General features: G+C 34.8%; 4 protein-coding genes across 4 annotated transcripts in view; 2 read left to right on the top strand and 2 right to left on the bottom strand.

Moving 5' to 3' along the window:
- The window catches only part of LOC101897706 (endocuticle structural glycoprotein SgAbd-5), an 86,655-nt gene that overhangs the window by 51,144 nt on the left and 8,986 nt on the right, over window positions 1–26,525 (bottom strand). The window lies entirely within an intron of this gene.
- Window positions 770–1,173, top strand: LOC131801231 (larval cuticle protein 65Ab1-like). Its single transcript, XM_059119587.1, has one exon. It carries the CDS (start codon window positions 812–814, stop codon window positions 1,115–1,117), a length of 306 nt encoding a protein of 101 aa, XP_058975570.1. The 5' UTR covers window positions 770–811; the 3' UTR covers window positions 1,118–1,173.
- LOC131800412 (larval cuticle protein 65Ab1-like) lies at window positions 7,042–7,468 on the top strand. Its single transcript, XM_011296773.3, has one exon. It carries the CDS (start codon window positions 7,113–7,115, stop codon window positions 7,416–7,418), a length of 306 nt encoding a protein of 101 aa, XP_011295075.2. The 5' UTR covers window positions 7,042–7,112; the 3' UTR covers window positions 7,419–7,468.
- On the bottom strand, window positions 10,432–10,869 carry LOC101901160 (larval cuticle protein 65Ab1). The gene is given in 2 exon segments (XM_005191011.3): window positions 10,432–10,714; window positions 10,717–10,869. Coding segments are annotated over 2 exon segments (303 nt in total). The 5' UTR covers window positions 10,814–10,869; the 3' UTR covers window positions 10,432–10,508.

A 26,525-nucleotide genomic window follows, 5' to 3' on the forward strand; every position in this document is an offset into this window, starting at 1 on the left:
TTGCATTCCATGAAAGGTAAATAGCAGAAAAAATATGTATTCAATTGTTTGGAATATGTTTTACAAATAACTTGTCGACATTTTGGTCAAGGACTTTTACTTTGTATGGCCACCCCCGATATGGAAATTATTTGTCTAAAAAACACAAACAACAACAACAATGGATAAATGTCACAGCGAAACATTGTTGCACTGGGATTCATCGACATCGGAATGACATTTCATTGATGAGGCAATCAATCATTTAAATGGCGGCACCCTAAATTAGGGTGGTTGTTTGTCAAACAAAAATAATGGCAAGGAAACATTTGAAATAAATTTGATTTTGATTTGGAAAAGAAATTCATTTAATGTGAATTATTGCGAATTTGATATTTTAGCTGTTTATGGGACTCAAGGTGTTATTCAATATCAGTTTTATGCTCCCCCTCCCCTAAGGCAAATAAACCTCAACAAAAACAAAAGACTTAAGACACAAACTTGTTTTCTTTTTTAATCTCTCAAGAATATCTTTAATATTTCCAGAATCCAATTCAAACAAACACATATTTCCCCATTAATGCATAAACTCATAATTTTATTAGCGCAATGCTTGTTTGCCATGATTTGTTTAAACGATATTCAAAATCAAAATTTCAAACCAAAAAAAAAAATCGAAAATCCAGTTTCATTTAACTACAAATCCCAACAAAATCTTGCTCCAGAACAAACAATTTCTTTGGCAGCAAACAAATTTCACTATAAATAGGCGAAAGTCGAACGGGACAAGTATCCACAAAGTTCTCGACTATCCAAGGATAAACAATCAACCATGAAATTCATCATTGTTTTCGTCGCTCTCTTCGCCGTTGCCTTGGCCGGTAATCCCGAAGTGCAAATTGTCAAACAAGTCAGCGATGTGGGTCCAGAAAGTTTCGAATATGTTGCCGAAACCTCTGATGGTACATACGAAGCTGCCTCCGGCCATTTGGAAAATGCCGGCAGTGAACATGAAGCCATTGCCGTCAAGGGTTCCTACTCGTGGGTCGATGAGAAGACTGGCGAAAAATTCACCGTTGAATATGTTGCCGATGAGAATGGTTACCAACCCAAGGGTGCCCATTTGCCCGTTGCCTAAATGATTACTTTTCTTTAATGGTACTTAAAAAAAATAATAAAATATTGAAAAACTGATATTAATATGTGTCTATGATTTTTTTTTTTTTTAATCGGTAGTTAAAGACTATTTTGGGAAGACTATTCAAAATTACTTAAAAATAGTTTTTATTTTATTTTTTGGGGGAGTTTTTACAAACGTGGATTTTTTTCAATAGCTTCCAGTAGATCATTTACAAAAGGTGAATTTTTTAAATAATATATTTCAAAGAACTGTAAGAAACGTGCATTTTTTAAGAATTTTTTTTGAGGAAAAACCCACAAAAATGAGTTTTAACGAATACTTATTTTGAACACTGTCCTTGTTGTAATATTAAAAATATTTTTTGAGGGACTACAATTAAACGTGGATTTTAAAGAATCTTTTTTAAGTACTGTAAACAAATGCGGATTTTTTCAGAATATTTTTTGTGGAAGTCTTTATACAGGATGAGATAAAAAAAACTGCAGCAAAGTCAACCGCCACCAACCAAAATGTAAAATTATTTTTTTTTTTTTTTAAATTTTATTGAATGAAAGCAAAAAATGTCGGAAATAGCATCAAATTTTAGAATAAGTATAGATTTGTTCGAATTGGTCACCCTTGGCATGAATTATGGCCTTCAAACGACCAAAGAAACAGTCACACGCTACCCGAATGTAGCTCTGCGGTATTTTGGCCCATTCCCGGCGAAGCGCTTGCTTGAGGTGATAAACACTTTGGTTTTTTTATTGTCAACCATGCTTTCCAAAATATTTCTGACACAATGGTCTATCCGGAGGTTTGGTGGTATCCGGAGATTTTGGTGGTCATTGTGTGCTAGAAATGAAGCGAGGAACCTCATTTTGTAACCATTCTTGGGTGGCGCGTGCGGAGTGCGATGGTGATGAGTCCTGTTGGAATTTCCAAGTTCTGCCGCCAAATTGTTTGGGTGCCCAAGGTTTTATTACACCCTCCAGAATGGGGAAAAATTCACCAATGCTTATTTTATTTTCAAAATTTGAGGGGGTCATTAAAAACTGGATTTTTTTAAATATATTTTAAAGGACTATAAAAACGTGGGGTTTTTAGGAATACTTTCTGAGAGACGCGCGTTTTTTTAACAATATCTTTTTAGGAATAATCCACAAAAGTGGATTTTTATGAATACTTATTTTGAAGACTGCTTACAAACGAGGATAAATTTACAAATGTGTATTTTTTTTCAAAATATTTTTTGAGCGACAACTTGCAAAAGGAAATTTTTTAAGAATATTTTTGAAGGACTGTTATTATTATAAAGGTGGTTTGTCAGCAATATAATTTAAAGGATTACATTGTTTTTTATTAATTTCATTTTGAGGAGTTTTTCGAACATTTTTCGGGGGACTATTTACAAACGCGAATTTTTAAAAATATATTTTAAAGGACTATTAATAAACAGCGTGTATTTGAATAGTATTTTTGAAGGACTATTTCCAAACATGGATTTGATTGGAATATTTTTCTGGGGATCATTTACACAGTTGAATGAATTTTAAAAGACTTCTTACATATTTGGATTTTTGAAGAATATTTTTTGAGGGGCTATAGATAAACGACCGCTAATCTAAGGTCATCGGGTACCATCCGTTGAGCTGATTCATGTCCTTGCTTCTGTTTTGGTTCACAAAGTTTCTGTGAAGCACTATCGGCTTTCGTTCCCTTCACATTATTGTGATATGAGACGGACTGTTGTACCGTCTGCGTCTGTTAACCGTATCCTTTTCACAGCCAATGACTGAGAGGGGGACTTGGGCGCCTTCGTTGCTGCTTTCTTCAGCGAGATTGGCAACTCGGCAGAAAAGATACCCTGATGTCCGCTCGATATAGCTAAAGTTCGTTATATAGTCGTCTCTGCCCTGTCCACCAGTTGTTTCACCACGTCCTCCATCGTAGCGGGTTGTGTTGTTGAATCAACTGATGACCTAGGAATAGCCGATTGCAATTCTTCCTCATAGCCTTTTTTGAGGCCTGTGGATGGATTCCCATCGACATATCGGTCACGGTAGTTTAATGCCCTTGAATCGCTGTCCAAGTCCGATATCAAGGTAATTTTTGTTGATGTTGAAGTAAATGTCATACTTGTAGCTTTGTTGACTGAGGGTGCCAAGACGTTCATACCAGCATCTATAGAAGTAGGATTGGTTATTTTTTTGTTTTTTTTTTTTCAATTTTGTCTTGTGAAAGGACTAAGGATGACCATGGCATAGCCTCAATGCCATGATAGGACTCGATAACTAATCGTAATATTCCTTGAGGCACACAGTTTTCAACGAAGATAAGTTAGAATACAGTCGGTAGCCTGACTACAAACTGTAACACTGTAACACTGAAACGCATCGCATAGTAGTAAGTGTGTGATAGTGTCTACCTGACTTTCCTTTTCACTTCAAATTTGCACAGACCAACAGAGCGACAAACGTGGATATTTTTTTCTTTTAAACATTATATTGTGTATGCCCTAATCAAGAGGCCCCAAAATTGGAAATCTGGGCCACAGAGTTGAATTTTTAAGAATATTTTTGGAGGAACATCAGAACTTTCAACGATGATTTTTAAGAATTTTGTCTAAGGACCATCTCAGACCCAAACGTGGAATTTTTAAGAAATTCTTTTCAAGGATCATTAGAGCCACAAATTTGTATTTTTAAAGATATTTCTAATTTGCCATCAGAGTCTCCTCATCCTCGTCTGTAGGAGGCGAAAAAAGAAGAAACAACTTTTTTATTTGGAAGTAGTTTGGGTTCTGATTTTATTTTAAAATATGTTGCTTAAGTGCTACTAAAACTAATCTAGCTTAAGCTAATCGAAACAAAATAATTATTTTTATCTATTCTAATATTGAATGGGCCATGTAGATCCAAGTTATCATATAGCCCCCATATAACGGTACCTCTCGATATTCGTTATTTTGATGATTTTAGCGACATTTTTCACCGGAATTGTTTCAAATTTGGCATTTGAAGTTCGTAATGGATACTACAGCCTAAGACAGAAAATTATCTGTGCAGGTCCACGTCTTCGTGTAGCCCCCATATAACGGTACCCCCGATTTACCGGAATCGTTTCAAATTTGGTATTTGAAGTTCGTAATAGAGACTACATACTAAGTCAAAAAATGAGCCATGTAGGTTCACGTCTTCGTATAGCCCCCATATAACGGTACCCCCTGATATTCGGTATTTTGATGATTTTAGCGACATTATTCACCGGAATTCTTTCAAATTTGGCATTTGAAGTTTGTAATGGATACTACAGCCTAAGACAGAAAATTATCTGTGCAGGTCCACGTCTTCGTGTAGCCCCCATATAACGTGTAGCCCCCATATATTCGGTATTTTGATGATTTCAGCGACATTGTTTACCGGAATCGTTTCAAATTTGGTACTTGAAGTTTGTAATGGATACTACATCCTGAGTAAAAAAATGAGCTATGTAGGTCCACGTCTTCATATAGCCCCCATATAACGGAATCCCCTTATATGCGGTATTTTGATGATTTCAGCGACATTATTTACCGGGATTGTTCCAAATTTCGTATGTGAAGTTCGAAATGGATACTTCAGCCCATGCCAGAAAATTGTCTGTGCAGGTCCAGGTCTTCGTATAGCCCCCATATAACGGTACCCCCTGATATTCGGTATTTTGATGATTTTAGCGACATTATTCACCGGAATTCTTTCAAATTTGGCATTTGAAGTTTGTAATGGATACTACAGCCTAGGACAGAAAATTATCTGTGCAGGTCCACGTCTTCGTGTAGCCCCCATATAACGTGTAGCCCCCATATATTCGGTATTTTGATGATTTCAGCGACATTGTTTACCGGAATCGTTTCAAATTTGGTACTTGAAGTTTGTAATGGATACTACATCCTGAGTAAAAAAATGAGCTATGTAGGTCCACGTCTTCATATAGCCCCCATATAACGGAATCCCCTTATATGCGGTATTTTGATGATTTCAGCGACATTATTTACCGGGATTGTTCCAAATTTCGTATGTGAAGTTCGAAATGGATACTTCAGCCCATGCCAGAAAATTGTCTGTGCAGGTCCAGGTCTTCGTATAGCCCCCATATAACGGTACCCCCTGATATTCGGTATTTTGATGATTTTAGCGACATTATTCACCGGAATTCTTTCAAATTTGGCATTTGAAGTTTGTAATGGATACTACAGCCTAAGACAGAAAATTATCTGTGCAGGTCCACGTCTTCGTGTAGCCCCATGTAACGTGTAGCCCCCATATATTCGGTATTTTGATGATTTCAGCGACATTGTTTACCGGAATCGTTTCAAATTTGGTACTTGAAGTTTGTAATGGATACTACATCCTGAGTAAAAAAATGTGATATGTAGGTCCACGTCTTCATATAGCCCCCATATAACGGTATCCCCCGATATGCGGTATTTTGATGATTTCAGCGACATTATTTACCGGGATTGCTTCAAATTTCGTATGTGAAGTTCGAAATGGATACTTCAGCCCATGCCAGAAAATTGTCTGTGCAGGTCCACGTCTTCGTATAGCCCCCATATAACGGTACCCCCATATTCGGTATTTTGATGATTTTAGCTACATTATAAACAGATTTTTCTTCAAGTTTCGCATTTAAATATTGAAATAACTTATGACAAAAGTTGCCTATGTAGGTCAATGTCGTCGTATAGGCATTCCGTATTTTTAAAATTTTAACAGAATTTTTAACCGATTTTATTTATGTAATTATTTTTTTTTTTTTTTTTTTTTTTTTTGTTGGAAATTGCCGAATTTGTATCAAATGGTGGAGGGTATTAAAAGTTCGGCCCAGCCGAACTTACAGCTTTTTTACTTGTTAATTGTTAGATTTTCTACAGCGACACTGTCCTGATCCAGCCTTAACAGCCCCATAATCGCAATGATCTGGTGGATTACTTTTACCTCTATTTTAACGCTGTCGTTTACAAGATGAAGTGTCAGAACATTGTATTTTCCCAAGCTTCCCGTCCTCTTCTTCCAACTCACGGTAGCAGACAATCCTGATTTGATGCCCAAGTCCGATTTTAAGATCTTTCTTGGTGAGGTTGAGGTAATATTCGCACTTGTAACTTTATTAACTGAGGGTGCCAATGAGTCCATTCCAGCGTCAGCCAAAATAGATTTGGTTGTTTTTTTTTCAGTTTTTTTTTCGGCTTTCGGAGAGACCTGGTTTTGTAATGGCATAGGTTCCGTACAATGGTAAGAACTGGGTAGGGGGTCCATGTGGGGATCAGCACAGAGGTTTGAGCCGAAGCATCGTCTCGTCATAGCGTCAGTCTAAGGATCATTGGAACTCGGATATTCAATCCAAGACTTTATTGCCATACCCGCTGACTGTGAGCGACCAACGGCAGAACGCGTCGCATAGTGGCTCAGCTCAGCACAATTGTATTTACTTTTTTTTAAATTACCTTTCAAAGATCATAATCACAAGTACCACAAAAAGTGGATTCTTAGAAAATGTTTTTCATGGACCACCAGGGCAAAAGAACATGGATTTCTTCTGCTATTCTTTCTTTAAATCATTAAAATAACTAGATGAAATTGTACGGAAACTCTTTTCGAAATTTGGCATGTTCTTTTTGCTGCCAACGCCCAATGTAGAAGTAACTGGCAATTGCATAAAGCAAACATAAAATAAAAGAAAAACAAACAAAAATACCGTTGCAAATATTCTGGTTTTACGAATTTCATTGGTTAATTGAAGCACCTTCACATCTAATTAACATTTAAATAAAAGCAGTTCTTGTTTCCTCAAGTGCGAAATATGAATGCCAAATTAATGCAGATTATTATCGTTATTTGATGTGATGTGATGTGAAATTTATTCTTCGAAATAACATTTCACTATAAATAGGCGAAAGTCGGACTGGACAAGTATCCACAAAGTTCTTGACTGCCCAGGGATAAACAATCAACCAACCAAAAAATCAACCATGAAATTCATCATTGTTTTCGTCGCTCTCTTCGCCGTCGCCATGGCTGGTAATCCTGAAGTGCAAATTGTCAAACAAGTCAGCGATGTGGGTCCTGAAAGTTTCGAATATGTTGCCGAAACATCTGATGGTACATACGAAGCAGCCTCCGGTCATTTGGAAAATGCTGGCAGTGAACATGAAGCCATTGCCGTCAAGGGTTCCTACTCGTGGGTCGATGAGAAGACTGGCGAAAAATTCACCGTTGAATATGTTGCCGATGAAAATGGTTACCAACCCAAGGGTGCCCATTTGCCCGTTGCCTAAATAAGTTCTTTAATTGTTTTTTAAAATAAATAAAAGGAATATTGAAAATTGAGTTTCGCATTTGAATTTTGTATTGGCTTATGACAAAACTTACCTCTGCAGGTCCATGTCATCGTATAAACCCTAATATAAAGGCTACATTCGGCATTTTTAAGATTTTAACAGAATATTTCATGGATTTTATGTTTATTTTTTATTTTTTTGAAAATTTCCGAATTCGTTCCATATGGTGAATTAAAAATTTCGGCCCGGCCAAAGTTACATTTTTTTAGTTGTTGGGGGTAATATTTATAAACGGAGATTTTGTACTTGTTTGTGGTAATATTTACAAACGGAGATTTTTGGGGAATATTTTTAAGGGCTATACACAAATGTGGAGGGTTTAGCAGGCTTCGACTTTTTTCCTCACAGCTTTTTTTGAGTTCAGAGGCTCCGTAGACTTAACCTCAGCCTCATCTTCCTTTGCTTTGGAGGGTGGACGACCGGCTCTTGCACCTCAGAGGTCTTTTTTTAAGGCTTCTTTGTTCGTAGCCTTCTTCGACACCACCTCTTCAGATGAGCAGAAGCTTCCCGCAATCGTCGCCATTTCTAAGGCCTCGACTGGGCTTCTGCATATGCGGGAGTTTTCTTAGTGTTGCGTTGGGATATGTGGTCTATCTGGGCCACAAATTTGGATTTTTAAGAATATTTTTTCAAGGCCCACCAGAGCTTCAAATGTGGATTTTAAAGAACTTTGTTAAAGAGCCATCAAAGCCACAAATATGGATTTTTAAGAATAAAAAAAAGAATTCAAAGACCATTAGCGCACAAATATTGCTTTTTAAAATATATTCTCCTAGGACCATAAGAGCCACAAACTTAAATTCTTAAAAAATATTTCTTTAAAGACCATCGGAGCTTCAAATCTGGAATACTTTTAGAATAATTGAAAAGAGGTGTTACCAACGAAATGACAAACTCAATATAGCCTCCATACTATGGTGGAGGGTATAAAAATATTTTTAAAATATCCTCGTTGTAAACTGTCTCCAAAATCTTCTTAAAAATCAACCTTTTTAATAGTCCTTCAAAATATATTTTTGAAAAACAAAATCACGTTGGTAAATTGTCCCCAGAAAAATATTCAAAAAAAGTTCAGTTTTGTAAATAGTCCCTCAAAAAATTATTTTCCAAAATCCATGTTTGTAAATAGTCCCCCTCAAAAATATTCTTAAAATATCCTGTTATGGATTGCTCCCCAAAAATATTCCTAACAAGTAAGCAAAGGCTACAGTCGAGCGGGGCCGACCGTTGAATACCCTACAACACTATAATAAACGATACAGTTTATATAGGCGAGATACTCGAAAGAATTCCACAAGATATTGTGACAAATAATAAAAGAAAACCATCAGGTTCCGTTCTCTAATTTTCGAATAATAGCAACTTTAACTAATTTGCTCATTTCCAATTTATTGGAAGATGTTGCACGTAAATGGACTTCCTAGAGCTGGAACCAATATTTCCCAAACACCTATAATCTCTCAGAAGTGGCAAAAGATTAACATTTATTATTGGTTTTTGACTGAAACGCAACGAAATCAGCGTTAACGAAATAGTCAGAAGTGCGTCTTTCCTGTATTTGTGAATTCTCCAAAAAGTCACTGGAATGGACATTTTCGTATTTTGTCTACAAAAGTTGGCAAACTCCTTCACACATTGAATATTTTTGGATGGCCATCCAAAACTGCTTGGCTTCTGCAATGTCCGTTAACCCCCATTCAAATGTGCGTGAGGATCGGGCGATAATTACGACCTGCCGACAATTTTGCAGTTTTTTGGTCCATTTCAACCCCTAAATATATGGCGATCATCTCCAAAAAGAGTAGGCTTCTATTCTGACCCTCATCTTATCCCCATGCAAAATTTCGTAAGGATCGGGCCATAAATGCGATCTGTATATGATGTCCTGATATCCTAACTACTTAGTTTTGTTAGCTGTAGAAATATTACCAAATGTTTGATTCAAAATGAAAATATGCCAAAAATATGACAAAATTGAAAAAAATATGAGAAAATATTACAAAATCAATATTTTCATCTTTAGAGAGATATTTTTATGCGATTTTTGAGCCGTTTTTTCTTTCCTGCGAAGAGGCTATTCTGAATTAATGAGAACTGTCGAAATCAGTTCAGCCGTTCTCGACATATAAGAGATCTTTCAAGCATATCTTCTTTGATAGACATATATATCGCATATATATGCTATATATTCGATTTTTTTGATCTTAACATCAATGTAAAGATCAGAAGTAGCCTTGTCATGGCTTTGAGATTTCGCCGGGGTTTAAAATATTCGCGCTTTAATGAAAATTTTTGAATTTTTTCAAATAAAAAGATATTACCCGCTAAATATTATCCGATGACCACCCAAATTGGTAGGCTTCTTCCCCGCACATTTTTTCAGTATTTGGTCCATTTCACCCCCTAAACATTTGGCGATCATCTCCAAAAGAAATAGGGTTCTATTCTGACCCTAGCCCCACCTCCATTCTAAATTTCGTGAAGATCGGGCCATAATTGCGACCTGTAGAGTGATTACAAATTAACATGGACAGACGGACAGACGGACGGACGGACATACATAGCTAGATCGACTCAGCTCAGCGATCTAGGAAGATCCATATATACTTTCCTATGTGGGAAACCAATATTTCGAGGTGTTACATAATTTTTGGCCCAATCAAACTTATAATACCCCCAACACATAGTGTTGTAGGGTATAAAAATCCTTCTTTTTTAGTTCTTCAAAATATGTTTAAAAAAATCCCTTTTTGTAAAAAGTCTCTTAAAAAATATTTTTAAAGAATTCGCGTGCCCCAAAAATAGTCTCAAAGTAATTATTTTTAAAAATCACAGTCTTTCCGAAATATACCTAAACACGATCCACGTTTATTGAAAGTTCTCCAATTTTATTTAATCAAATTTTTTTGAGGTTTAACTACCGATTGAAAAAACAATCACACACTATTAATTTAATTTCTCAACATTTCATTCCATTTTTTATTATTCATTTATTTAAACATCATTAAGAAAAAATATAATAATTATTTAAGCAACTGGCAGATGGGCACCCTTGGGTTGGTAACCATTCTCATCGGCAACATATTCAACGGTGAATTTTTCGCCAGTCTTCTCATCGACCCACGAGTAGGAACCCTTGACGGCAATGGCTTCATGTTCACTGCCAGCATTTTCCAAATGACCGGAGGCAGTTTCGATAGTGCCATCAGAGGTTTCAGCCAAATATTCGAAACTTCAGGACCCACATCGCTGACTTGTTTGACAATTTGCACATCGGGATTACCAGCCATGGCAAGGGCGAAGAGAGCGACGAAAACAATGATGAATTTCATGGTTGATTGTTTATCCTTGGATAGTCGAGAACTTTGTGGATACTTGTCCAGTCCGACTTTCGTCTATTTATAGTGAAATGCAATTGCAAGAAATTCCAAGATATTTCAATTATCTGCATTGAAATGCCGTTATATTTTTGTTTATTTTTTCTCTTTTTTGCGGGAATTCCGGCAGCATTCTTATCCAGACTTCTGTAGAGCAGGCAAACAAGTCTAATTTCTGTTTTTTTTTTTTTTCAAAATAACGTTATTTTAAATTTATGCCTAGTTTCAAATTGTTTAAACATTACCTTAAATGGCCAATTGGCGTAAATTCACATGAGAGAAAGTTAATAAGAAATTTTAAAATAATAATAGAAAAAAAAAATAATAATAAAAAGGTCGAAGAAATGGGTCGGCATATAGGCAATGTTGCACATCGGGTTGGTCATATTGTAAAAACCTCAAAAGGTTGTCGAATTAAATAGATTTTAAAAAATATTTATTTAAAAAACTTATTTACTTATATGTATTTATAGCTCTGATAGTTCTTTATTCATGTGTCCTGATTAATGTCAGGAGTATAAATGTGGATTTTTTAAGAATATTTTTCAACGAGTAAAGCATGGATTTTTTAGAATACATTTTTCAGGGACTAAAAATGTTTTTTTTTTTTTTTTCAGAATATTTCTTAGAATAATTATTACGGACGTGAATTTTGAAAAGTATTTTTTAGTGACTACCAACGTGAAATTTTAATTTTTTTTCAAGGATTGTTAAGATTTTTTCCATGGACTACAAAATTGAATTTTTAATATAATTTTCAAGAATTTTAAAGAATATGTTTAAGGATTATAAACGAGGTTTTTAAGGATATTTTTCAACGACTTTTAAGAATATATTTAAGGAGTATAAACACAGATTTTTTTAAGATTTTTGATTTAAGGACTAAAATCGTGGATTCTAAACCTTTTACAGGGACTACAAAATGGATTTTTAAGACTATTTTTCAAGGACTATCAACATAAAATTTTAAACGTGAATTTCTAAAAACATTTTTAAGGAATATAAGCGTGGCTTTTTAAGAATATTTTTCAAGGCCTATTAAGTTTGGGAATGTATTTCAAGGATTGTTAAGAATATTTCCTAAGGATTTCAAAACGTGGATTTTCAAGGACTATAAAAAAGGACTTATAAAACTTTTTTTTGGAATTTAGAAATATTTTTCAAGGGATATAAACGCCTAAGTACCTAATTTTGTTTTCAAGAACCTAATTTTGTATAGAAAATTATTTCTTAAGCATTAAATATATATTCTGACCCCTATCGCCTGAGGTCTTGTTATTAGCCTTTTACAGTCAGATAGCCTATTGCAGGCCTTTAAAGGCCCGAACAAAGCTTACAGGACTTTTATGGTTTGAAAACCTTCTGCAGGTCTTTTCTGGCCAGACAATCTCTTATTGGCCTTATATGGTCTTCTCATGCTAAAGAGAGCTACTCTATTCCAGAAGACCTCTTACAAGTCTACCTTAATCAGAAGTTCCTTTTGGGGTCTTTTCTGTCCAACAAAAAAAGCTCATATAGATCTTCTACGGTCAGAAAACCTCTCACAAGCCTTCTCCAGCCAGGAGACCTTTTACATACCTTTTTACAGTGTTTTTACAGCCAGAATACATCTTTCAAGTCTTCTGTAAACACAAGACCTCTTACGGGCCTTCTCCACCCAAAAAAAACCTCTTCTCGGATCATAAAACCTTTTTCAGTTATTATCCAGGTAGATAATCCCTTACATGTCTCCTCGGGCCAAAAAAATTCTTACACGTCTTCTCCAAAAAAAAGCTTTTATAGATCTTATCTGGCCACGAGACCTGTTAGAAGCCTTATCCAAACCAAGGACCTCTGGTCAGGAGAAGGCCTTCTTTAGCCAGAATACCTCTTCCAGTTCCTAATACAGACCAGACAACCTAATACAGACCATCTCTAAACAGAAGGCTTCTTTCAGATCTTCTCTAACCAGAAGGCCTCTTCCAGATCTTCTCTGGCTAGAAGACTTCTCATAGGTCCTTTTTGGCCAGATGGCCTCTTACAGGTCACCTTTGGCCAGATGACCCCATATCGATCATATCTAACCAGAAGACCTATTACAGGTTCTCTTTGGCCATATGACCTCATAGACGACCTAATACAGACCATCTCTAACCAGAAGACCTATTACAGGTCCTCTTTGACCATATGACCTCATCTTTGGCCGAAAGGTCTCTTACAGGTCCTCTTTTGCCAGTTGACCTCATACAGATCATATCTCACCAGGTCCTCTTTGGCAAGACGACCTATTACAGGTTCCTTTTGGCCAGAAGACCTCTTACTGGTCTTCCTTAATGAGAAAATCTCTTACAGATCTTCTCCAACCAAAAGACTTTTTTAATGTCTCCCCTGTCCAGAAGACTTCTTACAGATCTTCTATAACGAACAAGACCTCACACAGATCTTCTTTTTCAGGTTTCCTTTGGTCAGAAGACTACAGGTCTTCTCTGAAAAGATCTCACAAGTCTTCTTTGTCCCGAAGACATCTTATTGATCTTATCTGACTAGAAGGCCTCTAATAGGTCTTTCACGACTAGGGGAACTTTAAGGGATATAAAACATCTTGCCAATAGTCTAAGTCTAGAATTTAACAGGCATTCTATGGCTACATGACTACCTACAGGACTTCCCTGTTCAAAATTACTCTTACTGATCTTATATGGCTTAATTAACTTTAACCAGATCTTCTATGACAACCTTCATATAACCATCTACAGGACTTCTATGACTTGAAACCCTTTAAGAAGTCTTCTTTTACCAGAGGCCAGATGGCCTCTTACAGGTCATCCATGGCAAGATGACCCCATATAGATCATCTCTAACCAGAAGACCTATTACAGATCCTCCTTGACCATATGACCTCATACAGGTCATTTTTGGCATAGAAGAAAACCTTTATAAAAATAATGTATGTTTGCCGGTCTTCTAAAGGGAGAAGATCTCCAACGAGTCTTGCCCTCTATAGCCAGATGACCACCTGCAGGACTTTTCTGTCCTCAAGACCTATGCAGGTCTTCTATGGCTAAAATAAGTTTACCTAGATGTTCTATGACTACTTTCAAATTTTTAACACCTTTTTCGATGTCTTATTTATCTGGCCTTATTTCTGTGTACCACAGTCCTTCACATTAAGGGGTCACAGCAATTTCGAATCTTATACACACACATATGCATACACATGTAAATATTTTTGTTGTTGTTGCTTTTGATACATTTGTTCTTTACAAAGAAAAAGTTACATCATAAAATGGCAAAACCGGTATCCCGATTTTTGTTGTTTTCATTGGCAGTCAAAGTTGACGATGTCAACCGGTGGTGAGTGGGTTAGCGAGTGAGTGGCAGTGGCGCTGCGTTTGGGCATGCGTACAACAAGTATTTGTGTTTATTGTTGTTGCTGTTAAATTTAACTACTTCCCTCGCCACCCCCTCCCCCTATTATGACCGACCACTACTGTTTCTTTGCCATAATTGTTTTTTGTTTTTTTTTTTGTTTTCTGGCCATACTTTTCTGTTGCCATAGAAGAGTCAGTTTTCAGGTTTATTGATGAGATTCGTCGGTTTCCAGTCTTATTTTGTTCAAGGTCGACGCGTGCGCACCTCACTCTTGCATGTGGCTTCATCTTCTTCGTCGTCGTCTTCGTCTTTTTTGTTTACTTTTGATGCTGCTGCTTCTTCGTTTTCTTCTTCATCATCAGCTTCTTTGTAGCCATAAAAAGTCATCCAATGCTGTTTAGTTGCTTCTTCATGATAATCTTGTTTGAGCTTGTCGTCTTTGTTGTTGTTGTAGTTTATTTGTGGTTGGCTTGAATGCCTTTAACAAATTTTAATCACTGCCCAGTACCATTGATGAAGATGCTATCGGTGGCTACAAATGCGTTCGCTGTCGTCGTCGTAGCCGTAGTTGAAAGCCAGTTTGCTACCGACAATGTGTGTGTGTGTGCTAGTGTGTGTGTGCGAGCGGTACTTCATTGTCTTATTATGGCCAGTTTTGGGGTGGCTCTGGCGTTTTTTTTTTTCGGCTAGCCACGGCTTGCCTGATTAGCTGCAAATGAAAAAAAAAGACCGGCTGAAACAAAATTAATTTTAACTTCTTAACGTGTTCCGTGAAATTATCATGTCGGTGTTAACAATAAATCCAAGCATGTTATTCTCTGTCCATTGTGATTGTATGTGTGTGAGTCTTCTTCTTCTTCGAGATCTGCTTGCCAATTTTTTTGCTTTTGGCTTTTGTTTATTTGTATATCTGGCAATTGGTTAATCAACTTTTATTTAATGAAACCAGTTTTCACACTTTTGATTTCATTTGGGTTTTTTTCTTTGGATTTGCTGAGAGTGTGTGAGTATATGTATGTGTGTGTGTTTTTTGCCTCTTCACTTGGGTGGAGAACTTTGATTAAATGTCAATAGAAAATTGAAATATTTCCTGATTCAGTCATTCTAAGACTAGATTCTAGAATTAACAAAATGTGTGAAAAATTAACAAAATGCCACATACAGGGTGAGATTAAAAAACCTGCAACAAAGTCCAACGCAATAATTTTTATATATTTTTTAATTTATTTAATTTTTTTTTAAATTGAATGAAAGCAAAAAAATGTCGGAAATAGCATCCAATTTTAGAATAATTTTAGATTTGTTCGAGTCGGTCACCTTTGGCACGAATTATGGCCTTCAAACGGCTAATGAAAGCTTCAAATGCTGACCGAATGTTGCTCTGCGGTATTTTGGCCCATTCCCGGCGAAGCGCTTGCATGAGGTGATCGTATTTGTTAGTGCCAACCTTGCTTTCCAAAATACTCCAGATACAATAGTCCAACGGTTTGGTATCCGGAGATTTTGGTGGCCATTGTTCGCTGGAAATGAAGGGTGGAACCTCATTTTGTAACCATTCTTGGATGGCGCGTGCTGAGTCCTGTTGGAATGTCCAAGGTCTGCGCCCAAAATGTTTGCATGCCCAAGGCTTTAATGCACCCAGAATATTTTCGCGATAATATTTGCCATCACCATGGCCGGCGCTTGAGTTCTGGTGCCCAACCCAAGGTGCACATTTTCAGCTGACCTCTTTGGCAAGTTAACACGATCATTTTGTTTGTTTACAAACTGCTGGACAATGAATGTTTTCTCATCGGAGAAAACCAAATTCGGCGGTTCACCACTTTTGGCCAAGCGAAGCAACTCCTTATCTCTTTTAAGTCTATTTTCTTTCTGTCGCGGTGTAAGTTCCTGCACTTTTTGGAATTTCAATGGCTTTACCCCGTTTTTTACCTCATTTTTCAATATTTGCTGAATGGAATATTGCGATATGTTCAGCTCACGAGCCATTTTTCGGCCACTGCGACGCGGGTTTCGATCAAGTCGCTTCCTTACTTTTCGAACCATTTCTGCTGATGTTGCTATTTTCTTCCGACCACTTCCCTGACGTCGGGCTACGCCACAGTATCACTGTAACGAGCGATGGTACGAGACACAACAAATTTAATCACATTAAAATGCTAGAGTGCTCTAACTATAGCCACTTGTGGTTTTCCAGCCAAATATAAAGAAATCACACTATCACGCTTGATTTCCATCACGAATAACTATTTTTCTGGAAAATTCTCACCAAAATGCTTTTGTACGCTTGTAAACAAATAAACTGGTACAAATATTGGGATGCGTGAAATATGAAGATATCCGGATTCTTATTTCGTTTTTTTAATCGTTTTGGTTATTCAAAATGTTGACCTTTTGTGGTGGAGTTACAAAACATAATGGTCCGGTACCATATTTATAGCATATCTTGTGTTGATAGAAATATTGAGATGTGCTAAGTCAAAATTAAATCGGATATTAATTTCGTGTTTTATGAGCTACATGGATATTCAAAATTTTGACCCTTTTATAGGAGGAATTGGACCGATATCTATCATTTTCAGAACCAATCTTTTGGTAATAAAAAATATTATGATGTGTAAAATTTGAAGAGAATCGGGTGGTTATTTTGCATTTTCTGAGAGATATTATTATTCAAAATTTTTGCCTATTGTGCTGGAGGTACCGGAAGGCATAAGATCTATACATCCCACCTTCACAGTAAATATTTTATTAATAAAGATTTTATGATGTGTGGAATTTAAATAGAATCAAGTGCCTAATTCGAATTTTATGAAAAATATAAATTTTAACAATTTTGTCGTATTGTGGGGAGGTACCAGAAGGAGTGGATCTATATTGTCCATTCTCACACCAGTGCTATGTCACTGATACAAATATTGGGATTTGTAAAATTTGAAAAAAAATCGGACTCGCATTTCACATTTTATAAGGTGTATAATTATTCAAATTTTGACCGTTTGTGGGGTGGTACCAGAAGGAGTGCACTGATATATTCTATCTTCACACCAGACCTTGGGTAAATAATAATATTGAGACATGCAAAACTTGAAGGTAATCCGATCCTCATTTCACATATTATAGAAGTTATAGTTATTCAAAGTTTTGACCCCTTTGAAAGGGGGGGTACCAGAAGGAGTGGTCCGTTCTATCCGTTGTTGATACCTTGTGTTGGTAAAAGAGTTGGAATGTGTTTTTACAAAAGAGACGATTATAAGGTACTTGATGGGGCCGATATTATCCGATTTCGCACCTGATCTACAACTGATGAAAGCACTAGGCGTGGGAAAGTCTGCACAAAATCGAAAGACCCTTTCTATTTTTATGATTTTAAATATTTTCTTTGAAATTTTTACCTGTTGTGGGAAAGATACCAGAAGGAGTGGACCGATATTGCCTATCTCCAAACTCGATATAAGTTTAATAAAATATTACGACGTAGCAAGTATGTCTAAAAGACAGACAGACAGACAGACAAATATCCTGAAACGAATTTAGTACAAAGAAACCTACAATTCAGAACCGATATTTCGATGAGGCATATTTTGGTCGTATCAAAATATATAAAAGCCTCTATAGCCATAAGGCTGGCTATGGTACAAAAATAATTGAAATCGGGTTTGCCCTTATATAGGGTCCATCTTGAAGTAACTCTCTCTATACATATATTTTCAAAACTCTACATAAAATGTTCGAAACAAGGCTAAATAGACGTCTCAACAAAGTCTGGCCTGCGAACCCGAGTTTTTGATCTACAAACCAAGTATTACAAATACAATATGATTTTGACTTTTTATACCCTAACACCACAAGGTGGTCGGGCTATTATGTCTTTGTGCATTTGTTTGTAACAGGCAAAAGGAAACGAGATAGACCCATAGTTCCTTTTGATGATCTCCATAGAATCACATTCTGAGTCGATTTTTGCATGTCCGTCCGTCTGTCCGTCCATGTATTTTTGTAAACAAAGTACAGTTCGCATTTATTGCCCTATCCAGATGAAATTTTGCACAAATCATTTGTTCGGCCCAAGGACGAACCCCATTGAAATTGGAGATAATCGGTAAAATTTAGATATAGCTCCCACATATATCTTCGTCCGATTTGCCTTTTATTGTGCACCAAACGTGTAATATCAGTCCGAATAGTATGGAATTTTGCACATACAACCAAATTAGGCCTGAAAATGAGTATGCCAAATTTGATCGAAATCGGTTCAGATATAGCTATAGCTCCCATATATATTGTTCATCCTATTTGTTATTTTTGTCCTCCGCAGCCATAATATGCACTCTGTAACAACAATATTTGGGGAAATATATCAAATACAGCTTAGAAATACCTTTGCTAAATTTTGTCGAGATTTGTATATAGCTCCCATATATAACTTCGTCCGATTTACCTTTTATTGTGCACCAAAGGTCTAACATTTGCCCAAATGGGATGGAATTTGGCACATACGACCGAATTGAGTCTAGAAGCTAGTTTGCTAAATTTGGTGGAGATCGGTTCAGATATAGCTATAACTCTCATATATATTGTTCATCCGATTTGTTATATTTGTTACCCACAGCCGTAATATGTGCTCCGTAACAACGATATTCAGGGAAATATATGAAATACAGCTCAGAAATATCTTTGCCAAATTTTATCGTGACCGGTTCAGATTTTGATATAGCTTCCATATATATCTTTATCTGATTTCAAATTAATTTTGCACCAAATGGACAATACAAGTCCGAATTTAAAAGATACAAATGCTACGGCATATTTAGTCCTTTGAACTTTAAATTATAATTATAATCATAGCGTGTATGATTGAATTCTCCCATAAAAACTTGTAATTGTTATGTGGAGCTCTACTAAATTAGCAAAGTGGTGTAGGGTATCATAAAGTCGGTCCCGCCCGACTTTAAGACTTTCTTTACTGGTTTTTATATTTTGATTTACTACGATCCCATTTAAATAGTTTTTTCAACCGTACTTTGGAATAAAGGTGTAAGATTTCGCCATTTCAAGGATAGGAAAATCCAGATGTCTCCTTTCCTCTCCCGATAAAACATATTTGTACAGTCTATATGAAAGAGTAGATTGATGAGAATGTTATGAGTAAAAGACCTCGAACAGGTCATTTGTTAATAGACCCGTAACCCGTAAACGATTAGTTATTGATAGAGGACAAATCTCCGATCTCAACACTCACTCATAGAAATTCAATTTTTTTTTAAACAGGAAATGTAAATATCAATTTTGTCAATATCGATTTCAGTTAAAATTTTTGTTGTTTTCAATATCCTCCCAAAATGAATAGCTACCCGTTGACATTAAAACCCATTTAACTAATTGCAAATTTGAACTTTGGCAATAATTACCGACTTCGATGCAATGCGTGAATATCTAACAAAGTTATGACTATCAACCAAACGCTAAGCGGTAAAATCCATGGTGCACATGCGCGCCAGCCATCTAGTCGAGCGGGCAGCCAGTTAGCCAGTCAGTCACTAGACTTGAACACATCATTTAAAAGATTGTTTGCAATTATTACACAAAATTCACAAAACTATTTGTTCACTTCAACACAAATCATTTTTTTTTTTTGGTTTTTAAGGATGAATCGATCAATCAATGGCTATTTAGTGTTTGGTAATTTAGTAACGTTTGTTTTTATTTCAATTGGTTTTCAAGAGGCAATAAGAGGTTGATGTTCATTTGCATATTTTAAATAAATTTGCTAAAATGTGATTATGCTTGGTGTGATAAATCCAAATATGGAAATTACGATTTCCAGCAGAGAAAAATTTGAGTCGATGTTTAATTTCTTTTAAATTGGAACATGGGAACATAAAGGTTGCAGAGAGATTTTTTTGGATTTTAAATCAAAAAAGGAAATATTCTACATATCCTCTTTTTATAGAAAGATGGCTGTTACAAAACTGGAAATTATAGAGCATGTTCTCCATAGAGAGTAGACCTTGTAGTTAGTCGCATTTAAAGTGACTTTTTCACATTTCAGTGATGATCGATTATTCAGCCACATAACTAATGGTTTATTAAGTTTGTCATTCCGTTTGTAAAAATCGAATATGGACCATATAGGACCTTATATGAAGAACTCTTGGTGCATAGGGTGAAACTGGTATCGGCATTTTAAGTATTCTATTGTAATCAAGCTATCTTCGGGAGTGTGCTGAAATTTGGGTCTAAATCAAGTTCAACCAGAAAGAAAGTCTTAAAGTCGGGCGGGGCGGACTATTATAATTATATTTATAATTTTAATTATATTCAGGAAAGTGCTAATTATAATCATAATTATGCTAATTATAATTATAATTATTATTATTATTATTATTATTATTATTATTATTATTATTATTATTATTATTATTATTATTATTATTATTATTATTATTATTATTATTATTATTATTATTATTATTATTATTATTATTATTATTATTATTATTATTATTAGTATTATTATTATTATTAGTATTAGTATTATTATTATTATTATTATTATTATTATTATTATTAGATTATTATTATTATTATATTATTATTATTATTATTATTCTTATTATTATTATTATTCTTATTATTATTATTATTATTATTATTATTATTATATTATTATTATTATTATTATTATTATTATTATTATTATTATTATTATTATTATTATTATTATTATTATTATATATTATTATTATTATTATTACTATTATTATTATTATTATTATTATTTATTATTATTATTATTATTATAATTATATAATTAATTATACCCTGACCACCTTGTGGTGTAGGGTATAAAAATGGGCTACATCGGCCTTCTTTGTCGTATGGCCCCCAAGTAACGGTACCTCCTCATTATACCCTCAGCCATTTGATACCTCATTGAAGTAATGGTTTTAGACTCTAGGTCTCTTTGAATCAAATCCGTTTCAAGACATTTGGAGTCGATCTAGGGATGTCCGTCAGTCTGGCTGGCTAATGTGCACGTTAACTCTCGAAGGGGGTATGCGATTTGAGCCAAACTTGGAAATGTAAATGTTTTTTTCAAATACAAGTAGATTTTTATATGCTTTCTTATACTACGTCATTCGGAGGCTATTATAATTCGCGTTTTTTCAACAATTTTTACAAATTTAAATAATTTTCATTCACATTTTCAATTCCAAAATTGGTTTGACAGTTCATTGTCCAAGCAGCTGTGTCGAAGCGTCTACCTACAGTGGTGGCCATATCATATGCAACTGAAATCTAACCTTTACCAAAAACCGTGAAAAATTTTTCTGAAAACAAAATTATGCAATTATTTTTTTAAATATTATTTTTTATTGCTTGTAGTTTAAGAAAAAAAACATATACTCCATAGATATTCAATTCATTTATAAAAAAAATTAGAAAAAGATATTCAGTCTTATATTAAGTGGCCAAAACATATGCAACTAATTAAATCGAGCTCAGTAAAGTGCAAATAAAATTAATATTTTGTTGCAAATCCGTTGTTGTCGATTACAGCCTGACATCTTCGAGGCACTGACGCTATAAGATTGTCAATGACGCTTTTTGGGATTGATTTCCAGGCATCTTCCAGCCGGCAAAATAAAAATCTAAACTTGTACAACTTTCTCGATCAATTTTTTTTGTTTACGATTTCCCACAGATTCTCTATTGGGTTTAAATCTGGGGATTGGGGTGGCCATTCCATCACCGCAACTCTATTATCGGCAAACCACGATTTGACTACCTTCGAAGCGTGTTTGGGGTCGTTGTCCTGTTGAAAGACCCACCGCAATGACATATTATATTCTGCGTATGGGAGCATTACCCTTTGCAATATGTCTTTATACATAAATCTATCCATAATACCAACAATTCTGTGCAGTGGGCCAACTCCGGCACCAGAAAAACAACCCCACACCATTATATTGCCCCCCCCCCCCCCATGCTTGACCGTTTTTTTACAGTAACGTGCTTCGAGCGTTTTCCTTCTGGTCGCCTTACATAGCACATGCCATCGCTACCAATTATGTTAATTTGGACTCATCACTAAATAATATAGTTCTCCATTTACTCTCTGTCCAATTTATATGAGCTTTAGCTAATTCCAAACGCTTCTTCTGGTTTCGCTTCGATATCAGTGGTTTTTTTTGCAGGACGTCTTGCGCAGAGGGAGGCTTGTAAAAGTCTTCTACGGATGGTGCGAGCAGAAACTGGCAACTGAAATCTTTCCACTATCTTAGAGGAAGATATAAATGGGTCTTTTTTCACGTGTCTGATTATTAATTTGTCCGTCCGATCGCTTGTTTTTCGATTTCGACCACCACGGTGTATAACAGAGACTTGTGAATTTTTTTTGTAATTATTAATGATGCGCGATATGGAGCTTTATGAACGGTATATTTCTCGGCAATACATTTCTGTGATAATCCAGAAGGATACGCAGTCACAATTCGTTGTCTGAGCACAAATCCAAATTTATCGCGTGCCATTTTTGAACAAACTCTGTTTTAGCTTTGTGAAAAAACAACGCAATAAAAATGTGAAGGTAGCTTTAAATCTCTTTACGCAGTGTCTCTAGATAATAATAAGAAGAACAATAGAACAAAGGAAATTGTAAAAATGCCGTTATTTAAACCAAATATATAAAGTTGCATATGTTTTGACCACACCAAATTTCATATTTGTCAACAAAATACCTGTGAACATAGAGATATAAACAAAAGCTGCACATTTTGATAATAATTTGAAATCGTATGAAAGTAGTGACTATAATTAAACCATCTTTATATACTTCGTTGTGAAATTTACAAATTTATATAGCCTTTTAACGTAGATGAATCTTAGTTGCATATGATATGGCCACCACTGTATATTCTTCTACCATGGATAAAGTAGTAGTTTTCGGTCAGATTTTCTTAGTAATTGTATACAATAGCAGAATAGCAACATAGTTGAATATACAAAAAATATATTTGTTTCAATTATATTCACCTGTTAATTCTTGTTTGCTACAAAAGACTCAAGACACGAACGTTTTACAATACTTTATTGATTTTGATAAACTATTTATTAATATAAAATTTAATTGTCTCAATATATCGAAACTTTATGTTAGGTATCAATTATTTGAATATATTTCTAATATATCATTCTATTATTTATTTACAAATGTACACGTACAAATTGATCAATTGGAATTCGTAATAAAAACCTTGTATTTTGCATTTTCTTAATAAAGTTACGAAAAGAGATACAAACTGTTGCATATTTTTAGGATGTCAAAAATATTTAATACACTGTAATGTAAATACGCCCAAATAAACATATTCCCTTGTTCTTGACGATAAAATACAAAAGACTTAAGAAACAAGCACGCCATGATTGACTTGTGAACAAATGCATCAAAACGCACCTTTTAATTGCTAGTAAAAGTAGATTAAAAACGAAGAAAAATAAAAAAATAAACAAAATTTTTTTAGGTATTGCAAGATGGTACTTTATAATACGAACATTTGTTTTCATATTGTGGCGAAAAATGTGAATCACACACGTGAAAAATGCGCATGACACGAAAGAGTACGCCAATGAATCATCTTTCATTTTTTGGTTAATAAACGTTACCAATTTTAGTAAAATTTTGTAAACGTCGTATTTAGGGAAAAGCAGCGGCTAATTTATGATTTTTCAAAATCCATTTATGATGGAGGTACTCAAATCAAGTGGACCGTTATATTTCACTTTTCCACTTATTAAAATATTGAAAAAAATTTTTTTTAAGAAAAATGGGAACTATTTACACAAATGTTAGGTGTTATGGTTACTAAAAATTCTTCTCTTCTTCTGATAGAGAATTTTCAAATCAAGATTCTTGAAATCCTTACCATTTCACTATGAGGAAGTATGACTATAACGCTAAAAATACTTCACGAGACTATATTAAGAAGTAGACCGGCGTAAACCATTTTCGCTGACTTGTTTCACAAGTTATGACAGATAAGTGTATTGAAAATTTTCAACCTTTTTTCAATTTTCAACAACAGAACTTGTGTTAGCAAAAATGTTTGTATGTGTGAAATTTGAAGAAATGTGGATGCTTATTTTGCTTTCTTTGAGCGTTTTTTTTTTTAAATCTTCAACCCTATGTGGGAAAAGTACCAGAAGAAATGGTCCGATATCTTCCATTTTTATAACATATCATCATATAACATATTGAGATGTGCCATATCTGAATGGAATTGGATATTAATTTCGCGTTTTCTGAGCTTCATGTATATTCAAAATTTTGAGTCTTTGTGGAGGAGGTATACCGATACCGATATATTCCACCTTTACACCATTCCTTGGGTTAATAAAAATATTGTGATGTGTGTAATTTGAAAACAAACGGACTCTTACGTCACATTTTATAAAATATATAATTATTCAAAATTTTGACCCTTTGTGAGGGAGGTACTTGATGCCATAGACATATGACTGAGGAAATAAAAATGTATGATTCTAAAAACTAAAATCGCTGTCAAAAAATTTTTGACATGGAAAATCTATGATTCTGATGATAAAAAATGAAAGAAAACCGATTCTTCTCAAAAAAAAAAAAAAAAAAAAAACTAGAAATCCACGATTGTTAAAATCTTAAAAATACCGAATTCTTATACGACGACGTGGGCCTGCATAGGCAACTTTTGTCATAAGTTATTACACTATTTAAATGCGAAATCTGTTTATAATGTACCTAAAATCATCAAAATACCGAATATGGGGGTTCCATTATATGGGGGCTATACGAAGACATGGACCTGCACAGATAATTTTCTGGCATAGACTAAGTATCCATTACGAACTTCAAATACCAAATTTGGAACGATTCCGCTAAATAATGTCGCTAATATCATCAAAATATCGAATATCCGGGGGTACCTTTATATGGGGGCTATATGAAGACGTGGAACTACCCACGATTTTCTGGTACAAAAAAAACCTTTAAAAATTCAATTTTAAAACAAATAAGCAAAGGCCATAGTGGGGCATGGCCATTTGATACCTTACATCACTACAATTTTCGGTAAAGTTTTCTTCAGATCTGAAAACCTTTTAACAAGAATGAAGCAAATTTTGAACCTTATTGCTCCACTAAATATTATTCTTATATTGTCAAATGGATGATCAATCTGCCCAGCCCCAAACTCTTGTCCCATGCAAAATTGCGAGTCGATTGGTCCATAATTGTGTCTTCTAGAGCAAGTGCAAAATCAGGAAATTTGGTTTTCTTTGGTCCATTTCAACCCCTAAATTTATGCGATCATCTTCAAAAAAAGTAATTTGTTCTGACCTTAACCTCAACTCCATTCAAAATTTCGTGAGAAACAGGCGATAAGTAAAATTAAATCTTAACCTCGTTCCTGCCAAGAGAATCGTTAAAAAATATTTTTTTAAGAACCCATCATTCTTGTATGTATATTTAAAAAAATATACTTTTAAGAAATTCGTTGAAAAACATTTAAGAACTAAATTGCATATTCTTGGCCGTTGAAAAATATTTATAGATTTTGGCCAGAAAGCTATTGAAAAATATTATAAAATTTACTATTCTTCGTCCGAAAGCCGTAGGAAAATATTTTCAAAACATCCATTATTTTTGGTCATGATTTCCTTAGGCTGAGAACAATATTTTTGGAAAATCGTTATTTTTAAATTCAAAGAGTTTTCGGTCGAAAAAAATCGTTGAAAAATTATTTTTGTTGCCAAACAATTTCATAATCACAAACATTTATAAAAATAATTATTATTCTTGACCAAGAAGTTCTTATAAAAATCCAAATGTTGGCTTACATGGTCCTGGAGCAATTTTATTTATTTCTTTTTAAAAAAGACCCAACATTATACGACCTTGGATTTTTCAAAATTTCATTCAATTATTCGGGAAGCATTATTATCACACCTTAGCAAATTTCGGTAGAAAAGATGACTTATGAAATTTTGTAGTAGTGTAGGGTGAGATGAAAAAACTGCAACCAACTTGAGACTGCTGTCACTTCTAAGCCACTCGTCCGACATCTGTTAAAATTATTCCAGTGACATCTCATATATTGTTTAGAAGCGCACAAAAGCATTTTGGTGAGAATTTCCCAGAAAAAAAGTTATTCGAGATGGAATTCAAGCGTGATAGTGTGATTTCTTTACATTTGGCTGGAAAACCACAAGTGGCTATCGTTAGAGCACTCCAGCATTTAAATAAATCTTTGGGTTTCGTACCACAACTCGTTACCGT

Source organism: Musca domestica, unplaced genomic scaffold, assembly GCF_030504385.1.
Source record: "Musca domestica strain aabys unplaced genomic scaffold, Musca_domestica.polishedcontigs.V.1.1 15, whole genome shotgun sequence".
NCBI lineage: Eukaryota > Metazoa > Arthropoda > Insecta > Diptera > Muscidae > Musca > Musca domestica.

Coding starts and splice junctions, on each gene's coding strand:
- LOC131801231 (XM_059119587.1), top strand. CDS start 812: ATGAAATTCATCATTGTTTTCGTCGCTCTCTTCGCCGTTGCCTTGGCC.
- LOC131800412 (XM_011296773.3), top strand. CDS start 7,113: ATGAAATTCATCATTGTTTTCGTCGCTCTCTTCGCCGTCGCCATGGCT.